This window comes from Notothenia coriiceps, unplaced genomic scaffold, assembly GCF_000735185.1.
Source record: "Notothenia coriiceps isolate Sejong01 unplaced genomic scaffold, NC01 NC01_scaffold00037246, whole genome shotgun sequence".
Lineage (NCBI taxonomy): Eukaryota > Metazoa > Chordata > Actinopteri > Perciformes > Nototheniidae > Notothenia > Notothenia coriiceps.
This window is the reverse complement of record NW_011369947.1, coordinates 12,089,012-12,089,830: the sequence shown is the minus strand read 5'-3', so window position 1 is coordinate 12,089,830 and position 819 is coordinate 12,089,012. Positions and strand designations below refer to the sequence as shown.

At 48.5% G+C, this 819-nt stretch overlaps 1 protein-coding gene across 1 annotated transcript in view; it reads left to right on the top strand.

Annotated features, from left to right (window-relative positions):
* Positions 1–390, top strand: part of LOC104966417 (canalicular multispecific organic anion transporter 2-like) — a gene marked incomplete at its 5' end in the record, with an annotated part of 6,299 nt that extends 5,909 nt beyond the window's left edge. Inside the window, one exon of the mRNA XM_010795604.1 lies at positions 214–390. Within this exon, the coding sequence (XP_010793906.1) occupies positions 214–390 (177 nt within the window). The remainder of the gene's footprint in view (positions 1–213) is intronic.
* Between the last annotated feature and the right edge of the window lie 429 nt (positions 391–819).

The following is an 819-nucleotide window of genomic DNA, read 5'->3' as shown; positions in this document are numbered from 1 at the left end:
GTCTCAAAACCTGCATCGCGAACTCGGACAGTCCGGGAGGCCAAAACCGACCCTTGCGCCAGGCTTCTCACCCGCACCAAGCCATGGCAACACATCACCCCCACCCTCATCACCCCCACCCTCATCCACCTCCACTGGCTGCCGTTCAAGTCCCCGATTCAGTACAAAACACTCCTCCTCACGTACAAGTCCCTCCATACCCTCGCCCCCCAGTACTTATCGGACCTCCTCCATCCCTACACCCCTTCTCGGAGTCTGCGGTCCTCAGACACAGGCCTGCACTCCATCCCCCGCTCTCGCCTCCGAACTGTTGGTGACAGGGCGTTCAGTGCTGCGGCCCCCACCCTCTGGAATGCACTGCCTCCGTGGACATCTTCAAATCCTCATTAAAAACACACCTGTTCCCCCCGGCTTCCTTTATGTCTTGTTTGCCCTTTGATTGTCTGTTTGTTTTGTTTGTCCACCATGGACAGCGACATTGGGTCCCTTGAAAGGCGCTTATTATTATTATTAACTCCATTAATCCAGTTTGTGTTGGAACTACTTCTTGTTGAACATGCTGCAGTTGCTGCGGATAAGAAATATTGCCACCATGAAGTGAACAGAGTGCCTTTACTTGTTTATACATATAATATAACTTCGTATTATATTGCATACATTTACACAAACACCTGTCGTCCAGAGAATCTGACATATTGTATATTATGTTATATTTGCATTGTTGTATGTCTTAAACTAGCTTTTATACAAACTACTTCTTGTTCGACATGGTGCAGTTATGGCGGATGGATACACGTTCAAGAAATAGTGCCACCATGC